Source organism: Halichoerus grypus, chromosome 10 (genome assembly GCF_964656455.1).
Source record: "Halichoerus grypus chromosome 10, mHalGry1.hap1.1, whole genome shotgun sequence".
NCBI lineage: Eukaryota > Metazoa > Chordata > Mammalia > Carnivora > Phocidae > Halichoerus > Halichoerus grypus.
Genome location: NC_135721.1, coordinates 215,125 through 234,213, shown reverse-complemented (window position 1 = coordinate 234,213; position 19,089 = coordinate 215,125). Strand labels below are relative to the sequence as shown.

General features: G+C 42.1%; 1 protein-coding gene across 2 annotated transcripts in view; it reads left to right on the top strand.

Moving 5' to 3' along the window:
• The first annotated feature begins 135 nt into the window (after nt 1–135).
• Nucleotides 136–19,089, top strand: part of SH3YL1 (SH3 and SYLF domain containing 1) — a 36,338-nt gene continuing 17,384 nt past the window's right edge. Inside the window, exons 1-3 of one of the 2 annotated variants that reach the window (XM_036072712.2) lie at nt 137–696; nt 15,089–15,199; nt 17,899–18,012. In XM_036072712.2, coding sequence (XP_035928605.1) covers nt 696; nt 15,089–15,199; nt 17,899–18,012 — 226 coding nt within the window. In that variant the 5' untranslated portion in view covers nt 137–695. Of the gene's footprint in view, nt 697–15,088; nt 15,200–17,898; nt 18,013–19,089 lie in introns of both variants that reach the window. The other variant, XM_078055881.1, reaches the window with a different exon arrangement.

Genomic DNA, 19,089 nt, shown 5'->3' with positions numbered 1-19,089 from the left:
GGAGGGGCCTCGGGAGGGGGAGGAGCTTCGAGGAGAGGGGAGGAGTGGGGGCGGGGCCGTGAGTCACCTGGAAAGGGGAGGGTCCCGGTGGGGGGCTGGACTCAGGTCACCTGAGGGCGGGGGAGGGCTCCCGGAGCACGTGGTGGGGGTGCGTGGGACTACTGACCGACACCTGAGGGGCCGGTCCTGGACCGAGGGTTAGGCCTCTCCCTCCTGGGGTTCAGGTGAACGTCCCCCCAGACCTGGGCCGCGCGGCTCAAACGCGAGGCCCGCGATCAGGGGGTGAGCGGAGTCCGCACAGGACCAAGGAGGACCTCCCCGGACCCCGAGACCCCTGCGTCGCCCTGCCGCCCACAACCGTCCGTTCTGGGACAGGGGCCGTCGGCCTAGGTTGTCCCAATTCTAAGATGAGATGCTTTAGAGGCCACCATGGGACTGACAAGGTCGAGAGCAGACCTTCCCTAGTTGCCACCCCGAGTGCTGTGTTGTTTTTGTCCAGAGAATATGTAAAGTAGGTGCTTTGTACTGGACAAAAGCGGGGTGTTTACCTGCTCCCTTACCTGTCTCAGGTGTGCGCCTCGTCGGGGCCCGTCCCTGCCCTGGGAGGCGGGGCCAAGCGGAGAGTGCCCTTCCTGTTCCTGGGTAGGTGTGCGCAGCTCGAGGGGCGCCGGAGAGGACCGGGCTCCGGGGTCACAAGTGAGTACAGGTGTCGGTACCGCCACTGAGCCTCCCCTAGAATCGGGGTCACCTCCACCCCCTTCCCCTTTAAAAAAGTTTTGCTGGAGAGGGTAAATGGCTGGCGAAGGAGGGCGAGAAACGAGTGTCTTTGGGATTTGCTGTCGTCATCCCGCAAACTGTCAAAGATGAACCAGCTCTCTGGACGCGACCACGGTCGTTTCCGTTCACAGAAAAGCTCTAACTTTTCATTTTAACTATTGTAATTCATTTTATGTTATTTGTAATTATGTAATGTTTGAAAAGCCACTTATTAGTTACTGCCTTTTCCGTTCCGATTTGTTTCAATAAATGGCACTCTGAGCTCTGTGAGGGTGGCGTGGGTGTGCTGTGCGCTTGACTCGTGGGGGCAGGAGGCCGGGAGACGCGCTGGGCGGTTCCCCTGAAGTGTGCCAGGCTGGGAGGCGGGGCCAAGCGTGACCAGCCAGGCTGTTTGGGGAACCACTGGGAGCAAAGAGGTCTCTGAGAGCAGAAGGGGTGGGTGAGGTGGCCACTCTGGCCCTGGGAGCACAGGGCGTCTGTGGATCTCCTTGCTGCAGTGGATCTTTCATATTGAAACAAGTTAGGAAAGTGCTATGAACTGGTGAGTGACCACAAAGAAATGAGATGTACCTGCTGGCCAGAAACGTAGCCTTTTCACTTCATTTCAACAAATGTTTCCGACTCTGCCAGGGCTGAGTTGGAAAGAATGACACAGACAGGGCCCCCTGCCCCACAGGGAGTCAGAATCTGATGGGTCCAGAAAGTTCTACCCGTAGGAGAGAAGATTTTCAGGTTTTCTTCTGCTTACAGAACATGCCTCTCCTGCATTCTTGTTCTCAGGAATGTTTTTATTGAGATGTGGGAGATGCCTAATTAATAATAAGTTAGAAGATGCACTCCAGAGAAATGACAGGTCTCCCAGGAGCCCTTTACTTCCTTGTGTGGGCCTGCTCTTGGATTACCTGTGCAGTGCCTGACTGCTCAGGTGTTTGCAAATTACTATGTTGGAGGTTAGAATAATCAAAATAAATTATAACTTCCATCCTGTTCATCTTGTTTAAATTAAGGAAAATTGGCTGTTTGGTTTGCTAATGTTCTATTTAAGCAAAGTTTCTGTAAAATGAGAAAATACTAACCTTCATCTTTTGTAAGATTAAAAAATAATAGTAACAAGTCTTTGCTCATCAAGAGTGATTTGAGGCTTTTATTCCACCTAAAAAGTAGGATGTGGTGCCTCATGGGTCAGAGGGAAATCTGGCTGGCTGTGTTGCTGGACTGACTGCCTGTCACAAGTCCTTCTACCTGTTGCCTTGTTTGCAAGTGTGTCGTGATAAGACATAATCCTATGCAATTTAGAACCTAAGCACACTGAATTTTCTGTTTTCTTTGGAAGAGTCCACTTTTTACACCAAATGATCAGACTAGAGTGGCATGTGTAGTCTGCTGAGAGCCAGGATCTCTCCTTAGTTTGAGAAAAGATAAAGTGAGTCTAAGTCAAGGGTCTCCTTATGCTGAAAGCTAAGTTCTCACCACTCCCTACTCTCTGTCCCACATCTGCAGCCTGGGGTCAGGGGGAGGAGAAAAGAAGCACAGGGTACACTAATGTTTGGGGTTCAAATGGCCAATTTGGTTTAAAGTTTGGACTGTGAAGGCTGCTGATGTGACCAGAGAGACCAGTTTTGATTTCTGGAACTGACAAGTTCTGTCCCCTTGAGTCAAAGGAAGTAGTTAAACCAAGGCCACAGAAAGATAAGAATCCACTTAAGAAACAATAAAAAAAAAAAAGAGAGAGAAACGATGTCCGTAGTTGTCGGGCAGTGGTGTTCAGGACAGTAATGCTCTAATAGAGCTTCTGAGCTAAGGCAATATGTCAAAGCCTTCTAAAAAATTACATAGGTGTATGAAGTTTCTTCTACTTTGACTAAGATTTAATCTATCTATTCTATATATTTCCTTAGCAGCATTCTAGTTCCTTTGATTTTGGTTAGGGTTTTATCAATTCAGTGAATTAACCTTTATTTCATGTAAGTTATAAGGCTTAATAATTTGGTTAATATCTAATTAATGGACATTTGGAAAACCGTTTCTAAACTTCTAAACTTTTCCTGTAGGTACCTCTCTCATGGCTGAGCATCCACTGAGGAAAATATTATTGTGGATGCTTGTTGATATGAAGGAAAGTTTGGGAAGCCCTGGCCTTGAGTAATGGGGTGCAGGGTGCTTAATCCACGGTCAGTTTCTCTCCCCAGGTGGCACGTTTGCCCCAGTGACCCAGCCCCTAGTTTATTGCCCATGATCAATATGTAAATTATTTCCACAGCTTAAGCTCCTTTCAAGCTTTTGAGGTTTCCAAAGTAAAAATTTTCTTCCCAGTATTTTTGAAACTCTTAATTTCAATAAAATTGTCTTAGTATGGACATTTTCAAATGCTTTAATCACTTTTTAAAGAAAAATTTAAGCTAAGTTTCTTAGCTTGAGGTTTGGCAGCCATTCACTCTCAGGAGGAAACTCAAGTATCTTTAGAGAATTTGCTTTGCCTTGGGATTCAAGAGACTCAAGACTTTTATGAATGTTCAAATGCCAACCATGATTTAAAATTTAAAAGGCTTCTTTAGTAATGACCTGTATCTTCATAACTTCAGTGATATAATGATGCCAACATTCTGACCAGACCATGCTCTCTATATCCCTTATGGCACAGCCGAGGAAAAGAGCCAGGATTTGATGCTGAGGACAGGAACTGAGGCTTATGTCTAAATTGTTATTATTTGTTGGCTCTAACAGAGAAATTCACTATACATAACTATGACCAAGCAATAGGATTTTATCAGAAATTTTAAAAATCTGCGCTATTAAAACAAATTATCTGGAGTCTTGTATAGTTCAGCTGAACACGAAGGCATCCTGACGGTGACCAGGCTTGTGAACCGCCAGTGCACGGGGCTTAGAGACCGCACTCTGGTGCGTAGGCACTCTAGGCTGTCTCTGAATTCCCAAGTCCAATAGCCCCCTTCCCGTGTTTACAAAAAAGGCTGCGACCTTTCCCCACAGCAGGATGTTTGCAATAGCAGCTCTCAACTGTGGAATTTGCTTATTTGACTGATTCAATTCTGCTTGCTTGATAGGGTTCACAGCAGAAAGTCTTCTGGGGGTAAGATTTATGTACTATTTACTAAGTTTTAGTTGCATGTGTCAGAAACTCTGACCCAAATTGGCTTTAGCAGAAAGGGAAAGCGTGCTGGTCCGAGTCACTGGACAGTCCCGAGCTGCTGTGTAGTCCTGGGCTCCGTAGGGCCAGCAGAGCCCAGATTCTCTCCGCAGCTCTTGTCCAATGCCCTCTGTGTGGCTGTGCTCTCAGGCTCTCCCCTTGTGGTGACAAAATCTTGTAGCGAGTCCAAACGGAAGTGCCTGGGAGAGAGGAGTTCTGGCAGCTCCACACCAGCACTTGGTGAGATGCTGACGGGTCAGCTTTGGTTTGAAGCTCGGCTGTGGTACAAGATTTGTTCTGATTTGCACAGTTGGGTCACCTGCCCCATTCCAGGGGCAGCATCAGTGAAAGAGGCAAACTGTGCTGGTTCTGAAACAAGACAGAGATATTCAGGCGGAGCAGGAACACATCTCTGCCACAGTGTGCTAATCCAATTCAGGAAGTTGAATTGAGCATCTAGACATATGCCCAAGGCACTGCAGGGCACAGAGATCAGGAAAACGTCCTGCTTCTGGCCGGTAAGTGTTGTAGTTCAGTGAAAAGAAAAAGTTGAGAACACAAAGGACGTAGGAAGAAGAGACAGTTGGGTGGATGTGAGCCTCAAATCACAAACTCAAGTGCCAAAAATGTGAACATGTATCATGAGCCCTCGTTTTCTATCAAATTTGTCTCTCTTCATTCTCCCTGGAGGCAGTCATGTTTCAGGGTGATGCCAGGTCTGGGCTAGCACTGCCCACTCAGATTTGCTTTCAGTCTTCAGGTACCACTAATCCTGGAGATGCTGCTAAGCTGCCCCTTGCTACATTCACAAGGCTCTAACAGTCCAGGCTGATAAAAGGACAGCACAGTTTCCTCCTGCGGGCAGAACTACTGGCCCTCCTGTGCCTCCTGGGCTGACAGGAACTTTGTGGGGTGAGTCGTATTGGCCCTGGGCATGCACAGGGCTGTAGTGCTGGTCTCATGGCAATCAGACCTCCTTGGGTTTCCTTCTCTGTTTTCATCCTCCCTTTCTTTAGAGGACCTGGAAAGGACTTTAGGATGCTGCACCATCAACTTGTCCCTTGCTTCCCTCTGGTCCTCCTCTCTCGCAAGGTCTGGGAAATATTATAACGTCTAAGAGGCAGAGAAATTTTCTATTACTCAGCACAATTTCCTTCTAAATGAACTCTGTCTAGTCCTCACAGGGATTTGACCTCTAATTCCCAAAAGCCACACAAATACTTTATTCATTTAACACATGTATATTGGGCACTTACCTATATGTCGTTATGGCATGTGCTGGAGATATTACAGTTAATAAAATAAAATGGTCGATGTACTTGCCCATGGTGCTTACCTTGTTGTGAAGGAGATGTACAGGAAAGACTAAGATAGATAGATAGATAGAGATAGATAGATAGAGATGATGATAGGCAGACAGACAGACTGACATGGTAGACACAGATAGATATAATTGATTGGCAGGTAGATACAAACGATATAGGTGCGGACGGGTATATATGGTTGACAGACAGAGTGAGGATATCGGCTATGGTGCAGACTAAATGTGATGGACAAACTTGGGGGATGTAAGCAATGGGGTACTGTTATCTTAGCTATTATTTAAATGGAGCATTTCTATGGAGAAATGACCTTAGGGGTTCAAGACTAGGAACAGAGAAACCAGTCAGGAGGCTTTGAATAGACACCGCAAGAACTGGTCATCTTTGGGCCAGGCTGGTGGTGGGGAGGAGGGAAAGAGTGGGGCCTGGGGGACAAGAGGACCCTGGCAGGGAGCGTAGGAGGAGGACTGGCCTCCGCTCTTCACTCTTTCCTGCAGGTGGATCGAGGCAGTGGGTCCTTGTGAGAACACTGAAACCCGGGGCGCTGGCTGGCCTGTGCGAGTCCGCGCGAGGAAGGGACAGTGCCTGAGGCAGCAGAGACAGGAGGCTACCTTGTAGACCCACCGCTGTAATCCCGCTCAATCGCATGCCCGTGATTCGAAGGGGGATGCAGAATGGTTTCACTTAGAAGCAGCGTTTTAAATTGGTCTTGAAGAATGAGTTGTATTTCAAGAGGTCAGAGGTTGGCAGTGTTTTTCCTTAAAGGGCCGGATAGTACATGTATTAGGCTTTGCAGGCCAAGAAACAAAATTTGAGGATATGTGTAGACAAGACAGAAAACAACAACCACAGTTTTTTTAGTTGATAAAACTTAAATATAATAATAATTGAGAACTTTTTTTTTGTAATACAAGTCTTGTGATGAGACAAATGTGATTACATGGGAGAACATTTTGCTACTTGAGGTTCAAAGTTAGTGTTTCTTATCATAAAAATAAATCACAAATGTTCAGCTATTAATGGTGGTCTATGATGTGATCTTACTGGTTACATCTTTGAAAATGTGTTTTCACACAAAATATTATCATTCTTTTGATTTAATTTGTTTAGCCATTAAGAATGTAAAAACTACTCTTACCTCCCAGGCCGTAGGTGAATAGGCGGTGGCTGGACTTGGTCCAGGGCCACAGTCGGCCAGCCCCTGGGGGGGGGGGTCCTTTATCAATTTACTGCCCCTCACCTCCCAGGGTGCCCTTCAGTGTGGGCTCTGAGATCAGCAACAGCGTTTCTTAAAGTGTTACTCCTATCAAGCGGGCACAGTGATGAGCTTCCTCAGTAGTGGGTGTGGGAGGAACATTGCAAGAGGGACAGGCAGGGGTCGGCCATGTGGTCTCGCCACATGGACACGGGTGGAGCCCACCCAGCCTCAGGCCCAGGAGAGGCCCCTCTACTCAGAAACCAGAGCTCCACAGCTCCTGCCAGCACCCAGACTCCAACTACAGGCCCATGCCACGAGCTGCTGACTGCCTACACCCCAGAGCGTGGCCCACCAGCCCCTGAGCAGGTCCAGCCTGGGGGAACATGGCCTTCCACCACCCTCTCCAAGGACCGTGCGCCTCCTCCAAACCGCCCTTGCTGAGGGCTCGCTCAGCCTTGGGTGCCGTCCAGAACAAATAATTTTCACAGCAGACTACCCTCTCAACCTGCTGTTCCCATTCTACCTCCGTGTGGACCCAGGCTGTGCACCTGCTCTAGGTTAGCTTAGCGGGGGCACCCGGAGGAGAGCACAGGAAGGACCCCAGAACACTGAATGTTTTAAGGTGTACACTAATAGGAACCGTTGGTCAGAGAAGGAACATCTTAAATGTTTTACCATGTAATAGAAGGGCAAAACCACTGCTTTGCTTTTTTAAGGACTTGCAAATAGTGTATTATGAATACTATGTAATCAAAGAGATAAGAATGTTAACACATATATGATCATATTTGTAAGTGTTTTTACCCATGTTTCCACCTCTCCAAACTAATTAAGTGATTAGAATATATATAAAACAAGTCAAATCTAGTCTTTAAGTCAGAAAATGAAAATTACAAATACTTCTCCACCATCTTTCTTCTTCAGAGATCAGAAATAATTTTCAAAATGTAATAATTAGGGGGCGCCTGGGTGGCTCAGTCGGTGAAGCATCTGCCTTCAGCTCAGGTCATGATCCCGGGGTCCTGGGATCGAGTCCTGCACCGGGCTCCCTGCTCGGCAGGGGGCCTGCTTCTCCCTCTCCCTCTGCTGCTCCCCTGGCTTGTGCTCTCTCTCTCTCTGTCAAATAAATAAATAAAATCTTTAAAAAAAATAAATAAAATGTAATAATTAGGGTAATATTAGCTGCAATAAAAAGCCTCAAAATCTCAATCACTTAACACAATAAGAATTACTTCTCCTTCATATACTATAGTCCAGTGTAGGTGTTGGGTAGTGGGTGGCTTTCCGCAGGTGGTGATCCAGGGATATTCTCTCCATCCCTCCTGGGGCTGTGACGGTGACAGGTGGGAAAAAGTCCTTCTCAACTGTCCTGTCAGCTTCTCTGGGCAGCTGCCCCTGGGGACGGTTTCGCATGGTAACACGGAAGCACACATATGGGTGGGCAACTAGCTGTCCCAGCCGCACAACCTATAAAGTAAACCCTCTGTGTGCAATTCATTCATCCTATGAAGGGTAAGGCACGGTGCCTCATCTTAGGTAGCAACAGAAATTAAGAACTCAAATGCCTCATCTAGTTATAATGTAAATTACAATCAATGCATGTACCTTATGAGCAGACAGATTTGTGTTAGTCAGTTTCCCAGTTATGCTCCCGTTTGCTGACTCACACCTCCTCTTCTCTGTAGCAGCCAAAATGGAAACAAAATCACTCCTATCTCAGCATATGCTCACCGATCATGGCTCTTAAAATCTATCAGTTGTACCAATACTGTACTGGAAATTCGGAAAGTTGGAAATGCTCCTTACCATATATGTATTTTCTAGGTCGCGAGGAATACCAAAAAACAATCGTATGTCATTAGTGTGTCCCCTAGAGTCGTGGCTAAAAACTTCCTCCATAAAATGTACTTTAAAAGCCCAAATGTCTTTATAACTATGGAAATTGGAATTTTTCTGGTTTGTATTTTTTCTGAGACCTTCTAAATCCAAACTCTATAATCAAAGCATTAATAATAGGACAAATTTAAAGGTTACTAGTAAATCGACATAATCTTGAATGGCTGTCTTAGGATTCCTTCCCTATATAAAAATTACATGCTTCTGAAAATTTTTCTGGTTCATCTCTGTGCTTAAAAGAAACCATTACCGGGACGCCTGGGTGGCTCAGTTGGTTAAGCGACTGCCTTCGGCTCAGGTCATGATCCTGGAGTCCCTGGATCGAGTCCCGCATCGGGCTCCCTGCTCGGCAGGGAGTCTGCTTCTCCCTCTGACCCTCCCCCCTCTCATGCTCTCTCTCTATCTCATTCTCTCTCAAATAAATAAATAAAATCTTTAAAAAAAAAAAAAAAAAAAAAAGAAACCATTACCAGTAAAAAGAGCAGTATGAAGAGAGTATCAGGCTTTCAGTATCTCAGTGCCATCATCAAGATGGGATAGTTTCATTTTTAAATAAGTACATGACTGAAAAGATGAGTAACTTTATATTAGCTCCTAAAAATTCAAATTCCAGAAGTATCTATGTTATCCAAATGCATCCCATAACAATTAAGTATTTAGTGTGCAGCCTCTCACCAAATCCCTGTCCTTTGAATTTTGTTTGTGCCTATTTGCGTGTATATGTGCGGGACAGGGTGAGGCTGTGTGTGTGCACAGGAATGTGTAAAAGGTAAGCACACAGTTTTTACTTTTCCACGCTTCTTCTTGCAACGAATGTTGCTGGCGCTGAGAGGTCAGATTTGAAATGATAAACAACTTACGGAGTCATTATCCATAATATAAATTTTTACAGCAGGGGTCATAAGGTGCCACTAATATATTAAATATTTAATTACATAATATTCAGCTTATGCTGAACAATCTTTGTTATATAATATTTCAGACACACAAGGGACTATTGAGGATAACGTAATTTACATGCACAGCCCACTACCTATCCTAAGAAAAGTACACACCTCAAGTAGGCCCCCTGTAGAAGCCTTCCCCAGGACCACCCCACCCCCAAATCAAATATCATTACACTTTGATTATATAGATTTATATTTTATATATAAATTTTACACACAAATATGTGTATTTTGTTATAGATAAATTTTATATTTTATACATAAATTTTATATAAAATATATATACCTGCTTTTGTTCATGCCTTAAAACATTGACGTGAATGTAGGATATTCCATATATCATTATGCAACTTGTTTTTCCTTTCTATGTTATTCCCATTTTTCCACGTTGGTGTGTGTGTATCTAGTTTGTTTAAAGTTAGAGAATACAGTTTTAATGCTACAACAAACCATATTTGTTCATCCTCTTCTTGAGGAAAATTTGTTTCCTTCTTTGAATGTGTTTATTTTTATGTGTTCTTACTGGTTTGCTGTTGGGAACACTGCCTCCGTGACCGTTCTGTGCACATTGTGTTGGTTTCGGGCGCTGTCAACACATTGCCGCCAAGTGGCCAGCCCCTAGAACAGAAATTTATTCAAGGTGTCAGCAGGGCCACGCTCCCTCCCAAGCTTGTGGGGGATCCTTCTCCTGGACTCTCTGAGCTTCCGCGGGTGGTAGGTGCTCCTTGGCTTGTGGCCACATTGTCTTCCCTCCTCTGTGTCTCTTTATTGAATCCTAAATGAAGGAAATTCATCATCGGATTTGGGGTCCACCCACCAGGTAGCCAAGGATGATCTCACCTTGTAATCCTTAATTACATCTGCAAGGACCCTTTTTCCAGATAAGGTCCCATTCTCAGGGGCCAGGTGGATGAGAATTTGGGAGCCAGCACTCAACTCACCAAGGCCTCAGTGAGCACACCTGTGGACTTTTACCTGCGATTTCACCTAGGAGTAAAATAGGTGGGTTGTAGGAACTGCTCGTGTCTGCCTGTCCTCACGAGGGCCCTCCACTGACTTCTGCCCCTCCAACAGACAGGAGACTCCCCTTTCTACCACAACCCGCACATGCACTGGCAGGCCTTCACACGCCCATCAACCCAAGGGATGAGAAATGGGGACTCTATGGCCTTACTTTGCACGTCCAACTTTTTAGGTGGTTACCAGCCACAGAGTTTTCCTCTTCTGTGAATTAACTAATTGAACGCTTTGCCCGGTTTTCTGTTGTGCCTCTTGTATTTTTATTGATTTTAAAGATCTCTCTGTATTCTGAACCCTAGATCTCTGCCATTTATGCATATGACAGATATCTTCCAGGCTGTCACTTATATTCTTATTTTCAAATGTATGTTGACACAACTTTTTCTTGACTTTAATGTAGATGAATATATCTATAGTTTCCTGTTATTGTTGTGCATTGTTTAGGGCATTCCTTCATTGCCCAGATAATAAAGATATTTTCTATTACTTTTATTCTAAAAGTACTAAATTTTGCCTTTAGTATTAAGGCAATCAATTATTGAAATTTTTTGTATATGATGTGGTATTATAATCTAATTTTATTTTGTTTTTATTTGAATGACCAGTTGTCCCAGAATAATTTATTAAACTACCATGTCATCTCTGTCATATATTTTCAAATATGTGAATGCATATATGAATATATTTTTATTGCTTTTGTCATGAAGGTGACATTTTTAATTAAGTGCTGTGGATTATTCAATAAATCATGTTGTGTATGTAAAAAATACTAGGTTCTTCATATCCTATACCAATATAAGTTTGAGATGGGCCAAACAGTTAATGTAAAATATAAGCTCTGGAAGAGAATACAGAATAGTGGCTGTTTTCATTTAGTTATTATTATTTTTTTAATCAAGGCCTTTAGTCACAGTAATAGAAAGATGAAAACAGTAGAAAGCCCAGAGAAGTGTTGCCATATAAATAAAAACAGATGCTGAAAAATTATACATAATTTTTTTTAAAAAGCAAGCAGAGGGGCGCCTGGGTGGCTCAGTTGGTTAAGCGGCTGCCTTCGGCTCAGGTCATGATCCTGGAGTCCCAGGATCGAGTCCCGCATCGGGCTCCCTGCTCAGCGGGGAGTCTGCTTCTCCCTCTGACCCTCCCCCGTCTCATGCTCTCTCTCTATAGAAAAAAAAAAAAAAAAAAAAAAGCAAGCAGAGACATAGACTTGCAACATGATTAAAATTGTAGACAAAAGGAGTATGGCACCAGAAAAACATTCAAAGAATGTGAACAGAAAATATGCAAAACAGGAAATGTAATCAAACAAAAGAAAAATTCACTAGTATTCAGATAAATTCAAATAAAATTTGTCATCCTCTTTTTCTGATGTACGGACTTTGCTTTTCCCAATGTCACCCGTAACAGTGGAATTTTTTATGGTAATACCCACTGGTTCTAAACGTGGGTGGTATTTTGAGGTGCCTGGGTGGTTCAGTCAGTTAAACTTGGGTAGTATTTTTAGGAGACAATTTGGTAATATAATAAACAAATTTTGGGTTTTTTTGATTTATCAATTCCAACTCTTAAGACTCTGTCCAAAGATGATTGCCAGCCAACAGTGGTATCTATAAAAGCTGAAAATGGAAATAATCTGCATATTTAGCAATAGGGATCAATCGAAGCATACACTAAAATGCAGACAGTAGTATTGGTGGATATTAATAGTAGGGGTGGCTTTTTTCTTCAGTATTTACATATGTATACTTTTTCCTCTTTGTTTACAGTATGCTTATGCCATGATTTCTGATCATTTAAAAATATAGACTTTTTTTGTCATATTTGGGCCTTTTGCACTATGAATTTGAAAAGCAGTTCTCACATAATTTCTGGTTCATTTATGGTTTGATTTTTGGCATTTCAAATTGTTGATGAATTTGGAGTTTATCCCTATGTAACATGAAGCGGTGGATGAATTTTTTCCCTCAAAGATCACTATTTATTGTGTAATACAGCTTTTCTACAATGACTTAAGGTGCTATCTTTATTATATACTAAATTATTTTATGTATTTGAGTCAATTTCTGAATTTTCTATTTTGTAAATTGGATTTTCTACCTACAGTCACATCTACTATCAAGTCTGGAGGCTTTATAGTATGTTGTGGCTTCTGGAAGAGCTTGTCCCCCTCATTCTTCTTTTACCTACTTTTTCCCTATATTTTCTTGCTTGTTTATTTTTCTATATGAACTTGTGAATCATTTTGTTTAATTAGAGATACTTGTAAAACTTAAAAGAGAAGATGAACTTGATTTCATTAAGACAAAAGTAGAAAAACCATCATAAGGGGCGCCTGGGTGGCTCAGTACATTAAGTGTCTGCCTTCAGCTCAGGTCATGATCTCGGGGTCCTGGGATCAAGTCCCTGCATCGGGCTCCCTGCTCAGAGGGGAGTCTGCTTCTCTCTCTCCCTCTGCTGCTCCCCCTACTTGTGTTCTCTCTCTGTCAAATAAATGGATAAAATCTTAAAAAAAAAAAAAAAAGAAAAACCATCATAAGAAAATTCTAAAGGCAAATGACAAATGGCGAATCAATATTTGTGACTTAGAAAAAGGCTAATTTCCTTACTTTATAAATGAATAAGAAACAGAGAAATACCCCCCTTGTAGAACAATATGAGAGATTTGACAGGAATGGAAAGATATTTAACATTACTCAACAAATAAAAGCATACTGAGAGGTTCATGACAAAGAAACTTACTGCCACTTACCGTAAACCCCTAGAAACTGGGCAAAATATAGCGAGTATCTGCTTTCACATGTTGGATGCCAGGTGAGTGTGTCTAGGACCCCAGGGAAGAGGGAGAAGTGAGCTGAACCCCAAGACTGCCCATTTTCCTGCCTGAAGGCCCGTCCAGGGGCCGCAGGGCCAGGAAGTCAACCCCAGCTCCTGCTCTCACTGCATGAAAGAGACAACAGGCTTTGGGGAAGTCAGTGAAACTGGACTCTGCAAAGCAGGCTCCCCGAAGAGAGGGCTCAAGAAATCTGCAAGGGAACCCCACGAATCCCTGGACAAATACCAAACCCTAGGTGTACAGGTGAAACTTCCAAGTGGAGCAAAGAACCACTATGAGGAAGCCATGAGTGAATAGTTTTCAATTCAGTGAGGGTTGAGGGGAAGTAGTTCCCACCATCCAAAGGGGAGAGAGCTCATTAAACCCCTGAGGACACTGGGATAGAACCCAAAGAGTCACACCATAATTGTAGGGCTCACGTCAAAAATACAGGCACTGGAGCTAAACACAGAGGTAGGCCCGGGAAAGACTGAGCGGACAAGCAGGTAACTCCCTGCACTGCCCACTGCAAAGGGCACCAGCCCGAAAGAAGACAACAAAATCTAGCCACTCATGGGGCAATATTCATATCTAGCATCCACTAAATTTTCCTAGAAATGGCCAGAAATAGGAAAATCTAATCCATAACTAGGAGAAAAATCTGTCAAAAACAGATCCCGAAAGGCCAGAGATGATGCAATTATCAGACAAGGATAAAAAAGCACCTTTTAAAATACGCTCAAGTATTTAAAGAACAACATAAATCGATTGAGGACAGAAATGGAAAGAATCCAAACAAATGGCACTTCGTAGTTGAAAACATCATCTTTGAAATGAAAAATGCATTGGAGGGCCTGAACCAGATGTGAAGTTGAAGCTTCTTGATCTCTTTGGCTCTTCGGATTCCTTTGTCCTCTGAGAAAGGGACGACCCATCCCCACATACCTCAGGTCTGGGAGGGTTTTCTGTGCCTTTGTGGGGATAAATTCGTGCTTGCATGACTTGGCGAACACCAAAGCAAGCCTGAAAGGTAGAATGCTATACAAACACATGGGAGTAATCACTCAGTTCCTGAGTCTCTTAGAATTTTACTAGTAAGAATAATCTATACAGATAGTTAAATATTTTGACAAAAATATCCAGATATAGTAAATTTTATATTTTTTATTATAGACAATTGTAAGTTACATCTTTTGTTAATTCTTTAAATTTTAAAGTTTTTTAGTTAGTACTGAGGTGAGTTAAGAATTACAGAGAGCAGGGGCACCTGGGTGGCTCAGTCAGTTAAGCATCTGCCTTGGCCTTGGGTCGTGGTCCCCGGGGTCCTGGGATTGAGCCCCGCATCGGGCTCCCTGCTCAGCAGGAAGCCTGCTTCTCCCTCTCCCTCTTTCCCTGCTCATTCCCTCTCTCTCTCTCTCTCTCAAATAAATAAAATCTTGGGGCGCCTGGGTGGCTCAGTTGGTTAAGCGACTGCCTTCGGCTCAGGTCATGATCCTGGAGTCCCTGGATCGAGTCCCGCATCAGGCTCCCTGCTCAGCAAGGAGCCTGCTTCTCCCTCTGACCCTCCCTCCTCTCATGTGCTCTCTCTCTCTCATTCTCTCTGTCTCAAATAAATAAATAAATAAATAAATCTTTAAAAAAAAAAAACAAAAAAACAAAATCAAATAAATAAAATCTTTAAAAAAAAAAAAGAATTACAGAGAGCAGATACACAATTGGGAGGTTGAACCAGGATTTTATAATTTCTGGGATTTTGAGAGTTTAAGGTTTCCCAATCTCAGAATGAATTTATCAGGAAAATAGAAATGAGACAATAATTTGAGGATTTCCAGTTCATTTCTTTTGTCTAGATGGATACAATTGGTTAATGCTCAATTGTGCATGAGAAAAAATGAAATTATAATAAATTTCTAATTCATATTTACTATATTTTTTCATTAAAATCTCCTTTTCTTAATCTTTCAGTGAATAATCCTATACCTTCCAATTTGAAATCGGAAGCAAAAAAGGCTGCTAAAATTCTAAGAGAATTCACGGAAATAACTTCCAGAAATGGACCTGATAAGATCATTCCTGGTAAATAAAATATGTACCTCTCATTTCTTTTTTTTTTTTTTTTTTTTGTATACCTCTCATTTCTAAATTTGTTTTGTTGTCTAAGTTACTTGGTGTACTCCTTGACCTCAGGCAGAGCACCCCCTAAAAGCAGTAAGCCCTCAGAGCACCGTTATCCTCCTGGCTGATATGCCAGATGGTCTCCTGGGGCCCCCACACCTCCCTTTGCCCTCTACCTTTGTGGAGGCTCCCTTTCCTGCTTGCCCTTCGTAGTGCCCACTTTGGCTTTCCCCAAACTCACCTGTCATTGTCCTCAATTTCTGAGGTCTTTACAAGGTTATCTTGCAAAATCACTAGCTAATCTCATAAACCAATTTAATTTTGGATTTTCTTTTTTGAGATAAGATTTTTACATTTTATAGTGGTTGAAGAAGACATTAGTCAATAATTCCTGACCCAGCTGTGCATCATATTCCTTGGATCATTAAAATACAGTGCCTAAATTTCCCCCAAACCTGCTGAGTCAGACCCTTGGAGCAGAGTGGCTGGGATTCTAATGCAAGGCGGACCACAAAAGACCTGAGTCTAGAGATGGGCTTTTGGGAACCACTCCCTGTTTGTTGCCACTCCCAGTTATTTCTACAGGGTGGTTCAAGGAGGACTCCTCCTTGCCAGGAGGCAAAGATTCACGTGCAAACCAGCTTGGGTAAAGCTACAGACTACTTTCCCTCTTAATTAATCATGGGCGTGGGAAACTTCCTGCATTACAAAAACTAGTTTAACTTCTTTTTTTAAAACTAGTTTAATTTCTTAAGCCAGATTTTTTAAGTTATTAAGCAGACCTTTAAATGTTAAAAAAATTTAATTTGTTATTATTATTATTATTATTATTATTATTGTTACTTTGGTCCAGCCACTACTCCCATCAGGAAAACCGTGCTTCATAGAAGCCTTGCTACTCCAAGTGCAGACTCGACCAGCAGTTGGGCATCACCGGGGGGCTTGTTAGAAATGCAATGACGCTCCACTGAGGCCTCAGTGGTCAGAATCTGCATTTTTCACAAGATCTCCAGTGATCTGGCTGCACATACCAGTTTGATAAGTACTACTTTAGGACTCGAAGAAAATTCAACCAGAAAAACTGAATTTTCAGTAGCAATATTCTGAAGCAGGAGATAGAAGACATTTCTTGATGTATATATCAGCATCTGCGTACACAACAGCCTGCTAGCCCAAGTTATGGATAAATTGTATTTCCTGACATAGAAACATCTGAGTATGGATTATTTCTCATGGATTTTGTGCAGTAAAATTCCATCAGGGAATCTGTAATCAGTGCATCTATATTATAAATGAAAAGCTAATTCGCAAATTATTTAAGCATTATTGATATTTTAGTGTCCCCAAATTTGGGTGGAAAATCTATAAAAACAAACCTGACATTTAAAATATGTTCATCTCCTTCTGTTCTATTTAAATAGAGGCAATCCTGACCGTACACACATTGAGAGTGGAGTGTGAGGGTAGAGGAAGATGTTCTGCCAAAATGTGGTTGTAAAAATAAATCTATGTAATATACAATAGAGCTTTCAACCTCATCACAATATACTTATAACCTTTTAAAATACAAAATGAAGGCACGCTTAGTGGACTGCAATCTAAGAGCCCAACCTTGTTCTCTATCCATTGCTTAACTACAAGTAACATCACATAGGTCTGCACGCTAACTTCCTGCTCTTGGGTGAGTTATCGCTGAGAGTCTACTATTAACTAAAATTTTGAAGTGGTGTGCATAATTATATTAGAAATTTAGTGTTTTTCTAGGGACTTCCAGAAAACCATTTCTGTGTGTTTGAGTACAGTGGTTTGACTTTCTTGATGGAATATTTAACAAAAGACAAGAAATCGAACAGTCTTAAAAGTGATGTTGGGGACCAAGAGTAACTTCCAATGTTTGGGCTTCCCTTATTATTTGAAAGATATACTGTTGTGTGAATGAATCCACAGAAAAGGGAGGTGCAGTGTTTGGGGGTGGTACATATATTAATAGCTCATTTTATGTAATGAACTTCCCCGAAATGTGAATGAACCAATATTGTATAAATTATATTCTCAGTACACTAATAGTTATGTGTTACTTGAATACTTGAATGGATCATTTTATAAAGTTAAAAATATTTTAAAGTGGCAAAATCCCTTGGTTTTTCTCTATTTGAATCTAATTTTCATATTCATAAAAGGTGAACTAACTATACGGCTTTAAGATCAAAGTTCTGCTGTTTGTGGGATGCCAGTCTTGTCAGCTTTCTCCTTAGTACTTAGTTCCATATGGATCTTAATCACTTTGAAAACAATAACTTGTTTTTTATGAGTTATATTCTCAATTAATTGAAATTTCCAAATTATTTGTCCTGCTAGTAGATGTCAATAAAAAAAAATCTCATCCACATATCTCATTTATTATAGCAGTTGCAGGGATTTTTTAGCACTTTGTGTGTTATGCGTAGCATTGGAAATATACCACAAAGAAGGAGGCCGAGGTAGACAGCCTTGGGCCCGTGTGCCATATCAGCGAGTTTTATTTGGCTCATACGTGCCGTTAAGACTGGAACTGGGGATCCTGCCCAGCCGAGCTTTGTGTGTATTGATCTGCATAATGCTCATCTATTCAGGCAAGTCCGCTAAAAATGCTCACCTGCCTGTTGTCCTTAATTTTGCAGCCCACGTAATTGCTAAAGCCAAGGGCCTTGCGATTTTGTCTGTGATAAAAGCTGGATTTCTGGTAACTGCTAGAGGAGGCAGTGGGGTCGTGTTGGCACGTCTTCCAGACGGAAGTAAGTTGCTTATTTTCATTTTGGAAACGTTTGGCAGGGAGCATGATAGGTTTCCTCAAGACCCCTAACGTTGTCATCCTGGAATGTGCACTCTGGATGTCCCATCAACAAGGACAGTGAGGCTTCCCGTTTCTCTCCTCCTCTTAAAATAGTAGACAAGACTTGGAGGGGTAGATCTAGCTTTGTCTTATGTACATTATGTAATTCTTCTATGGAGCAGTTATTGAACATGACAATATTTGCATTTCTGATGTTAAATATGAATCTTATTTTTCAGCTTCGTGATATAACTTTTCTTTTGTTATATGGAAGTTGATAAGAAAATCAGACCCATCTGTAATCTTTCTACTATTCCCATAGGAAACCATAAAAACTGAAATTTTTCTTTAAAGCCTATAACCAGGGTGGAAGCACATCAAGATCAATACAATTTGGTTTTACTTTTTGGGGTGAAATCTAATACTTGATTTTTCAGAGATGAAATCAAAATATATTTCCCTTAATTCCCAATATTTAACCAACATTTATAGTAATATTTAAAATGTAGGTAGGTGTGTCATAACTAACTATAATGCTTTTCATACCAATTTAACATTCTCAGTTCACTCATATAATTGAACATATTTCTCTCTTAATAGATGTTTTTAGTGTAGATAATTTAATTTTATTCTGGAAGAGAGCATAAGACAATGACAATAGATACATCTGGGTGTTTGTGGGGCGAGTGACCACTGAACCTCAGTGGTCAGGTCCACTGTGTCCTGTGATGTGTCCCCACAGTAAATTAGAGTCTCTCCCTGAAGCTGTGGCCCAGCACTTCATGGTTCAGTCCTTGCCTACGAAATGAAAACAACAAAGTTCTCTTCTTCTCAAGCACTACCCACATTTTCATGAGCTGAGTTCCCGCAGGATAACCAGACAAAGTTGAGGCACATTCCAAGGTCCTTCAGTGTCTGTGAAAACTTCCCCTTGGTGGTTGACAGGGAGGCTATCTGCAAAGGTAGAGGCCCGACAATATCTGGGGTCTATCAGAACCTCAGGGGGGACCTTTCTCCTGGGCCAAATCCCTGCATTCCT